The 2858-nt window shown below is 42.3% G+C and overlaps 1 protein-coding gene across 1 annotated transcript in view; it reads right to left on the bottom strand.

Annotated features, from left to right (window-relative positions):
- Positions 1–305: 305 nt before the first annotated feature.
- LOC100961636 (acyl-CoA synthetase medium chain family member 1) overlaps positions 306–2858 on the bottom strand; it is a 43536-nt gene continuing 40983 nt past the window's right edge. Inside the window, exons 12-13 of the mRNA XM_012805677.2 lie at positions 1930–2049; positions 306–405 (exon numbers count right to left, since the gene is read on the bottom strand). Of these exons, the coding sequence (XP_012661131.1) occupies positions 319–405; positions 1930–2049 (207 nt within the window). The 3' untranslated portion in view covers positions 306–318. The remainder of the gene's footprint in view (positions 406–1929; positions 2050–2858) is intronic.

Raw genomic sequence — 2858 nt, 5'->3', positions numbered from 1 at the left:
TGGGGTAGCTCAGATTTGGAGAGGGGCACATTTAGCACAGCTTTATTCACAGACAAACGCACCACACCGTGAGTCACTAACATAAGTATTTTATTACCTGCAACCCCAATCTAAGAGTGCACCTGGGCAACTTTGAAGGAGCAGGGACTTGGAGGACAGAATTTAAATGAAAAGAACAAAACTGTTAACAATCTTGGTGGTCCTCATACCCTTCCAATCCAACCCTCTTAAGACCCCATCCTCATTCTTATCATAGTCGGGAAACTGAGGAGACCTGGAATTTGCATGATGGACTCAGTGGGCTCTGGGTTTTTGTGATTACATCAAACCAAACTCCTTTCTTCGCAGTTCACTCCGTTTAATCTTGCCAGTGATGGTTTTAGGCAGCTCTAGGACAAACTCCACCTGGTTGAGGATAAAACAAATTCATGGGGTCTTGGTGTCATTTTTGGCCAGTTCCCCATCCCTCCTGGGCCCCCTCACGGTCCCCCCCGATAGGAGAGCTCACATGGTGGCCTTAGTGGGGTTCACTGAGTATTTCAGGTCCTTCTCCTGACCACTGAAGTTACATGTGGCCATGTGACTTGCTTTGACCCATGAGATGGGAGTAGAAGGGGAGTGTGTCACCTCTAGATATAAATATTTTCAGCCATCGGTACTGGCCACACTATCCTCCATCTCTAATGGGTCCTGGCAGGTGGGATCCTGAATGGTGGCTGCTCCTCTATCCTGGTCTCAGCATGAAAGGATGTGAAGTAAGGGACCCAGGAAAGCCATGGGGGACATGGAGCCCCAGCAAGAAAGGAACCTTCATTGTTATAAGTCTTCATTGTTTGGGGCTATTTACCTGCAGTGATTTCTAGCCCATCTTGACCAGCTCGCACCACCTGTGCTATTTTCTAAGCTGCAGCCTAGCTAACCAGCAGGACATGAACTTAGCTGTCAGCCACTCATGGGTTAAGTTCCTGTTCTGCCTATTATTGACTGAAACCTCAGGCAATATACTTTGAGTCCCTGAGCTTCCTTTCCTGTCTGCAAAGTGGGTTAGCTATAGTATCTCAAATTGTGGAAAGGATTAGGTTAAGTCACAGTGCAGAGCTTGGAGCCCGGGGCCTGCCACGCAGTAAGTGCTTGATCAATGTTAGCCACAAACTGACAGCTTCATTATGGGTATTCATGCTGAATATTCTGACAATGCAGCAAAGTATTATAAAGGAGAAAATGGGGACTTTTTGGCCTATATAGCCTTTCAAATTTTGCTTTTAAATAGGATAATGCTATGCATAGTTTTTCATAGCCTGTGTTTGTCTCTTAATAATACATTGTTGAGGTATTTTTATCTTAAAACAATTTGCATCATTTTAAATGACAGGATAATATTCAATTCAATGGGTAATTTAGTAATTTCCTTATTGCTGAGCATTTTTGTAGGGTGCACACAGCATTAGATCAAATGAAGCAGAATAAAATTAAAAATGTATTACGTGTTATAAGATAAATATCATTTTTGTTAACTTATTTTATTCACATATATAGAATATATATGTGAAAAAAATATGTAATATAGAATGCATTTCCTACTATGAATCATGTTAAAATAGTTTTGAAGCTGCTGAACTGGATTTCTTTTTCAGATTTTGCAGGATTGTGTTATTTTAAAGTATGTTTGGTACTGTCTGCTTTTTTTTCTTTTGCTTAGCACGCCAGCGATAATTCCTTTGGCGTTTCAGATACAGGATAGTGGTTGCCATCCAAATCAGGCAGCTACTCTGTCCTATCCTTAAGCCATATTGCTGCTTCTATAGAGGACAAAGCCAGTGCTGTTGGCCACCTAAGCTCCCCCTGCACAGTCACGCCATAAGACATGGGGCAGCCAAGCGCCATAAACTGCTCAAAGATACCCTACGCCATCCATATGCCTTCACTCACCTTCCTCGGGTACTTGTATGGGGCTGTAGCCATCTTCACGTGCTCCTGCAGCTCTTTGGTGAGCTGGTCCCGATCATGAGACAGGAACTGAGGGCTCAGGACGATAAATGCCTTCACCACCTGCAGAACACGAGCAGCAACTCTCAGTGAGAGCTTAAAATGTAAATGTTCATTGAATGAATGGAAAGATGAACTGACATTCATCTATAGTGGTTAAGAATATGTGGGCTTTAGAGAAAACCAGGGCGAGCTGCTAATACCTCTCATTTTTATTCTGTGCCTGTACTTTCAAGTAATTGAAAAATGACTTGACCTCTCTTTAGCCTCATTTTTCTTCTCTGTGAAATGGGGACAATAAAGATTCCTTCTTCTCGGAGTTCCTGTAAATATTCCATGAGCTTATCCATGTAAAACATCAAACTAGTTTGAGTTTTTTTATTATTCCTAACATGATTATCATTATCATTTTTTCTATCATTATATATACATTTCTGTGCCTGGAACCCAACGGGAATTTAGTAATTATTGAAAATTTATTATTTTTAAGTTATATATCTCCTTTTAGTTGCACAAGGCACATAGAAGGTGCTCAGTAAACACCGAATGCATGCTGCTCTTGCAACACATTGAGTGTTATATTCCAGCTGTGTAATGTGGCAAGGTACTTAACCTCGATATGATTTTCTCTCCTCATCTGTACTGAGAGTTCCTAGAATACCGGGTTTATGAGAGTTCATTGACTTGGATGTCATTATTTTCATCCATAATCGTTCTCAAAGCCATAGGCAGTGCCACAGCGCCCCCTGCTGACCATATCGTGCAAGTGCACATGCACCCCAACTGCTTTCCACCCTAGGTCCAGGGCTCGGCGGGTAAGGCCTGGAGCAGCGGTCCTCAAACTTTTTAAACAGGGGGCCAGTTCACTGTCC

The sequence above is a fragment of the Otolemur garnettii genome, unplaced genomic scaffold (genome assembly GCF_000181295.1).
Source record: "Otolemur garnettii isolate 467f Iridium unplaced genomic scaffold, OtoGar3 scaffold00044, whole genome shotgun sequence".
Taxonomy (NCBI): Eukaryota; Metazoa; Chordata; class Mammalia; order Primates; family Galagidae; genus Otolemur; species Otolemur garnettii.
The sequence above is the reverse complement of the archived record's forward strand: the minus strand, read 5'-3'. Positions and strand labels throughout refer to the sequence as shown.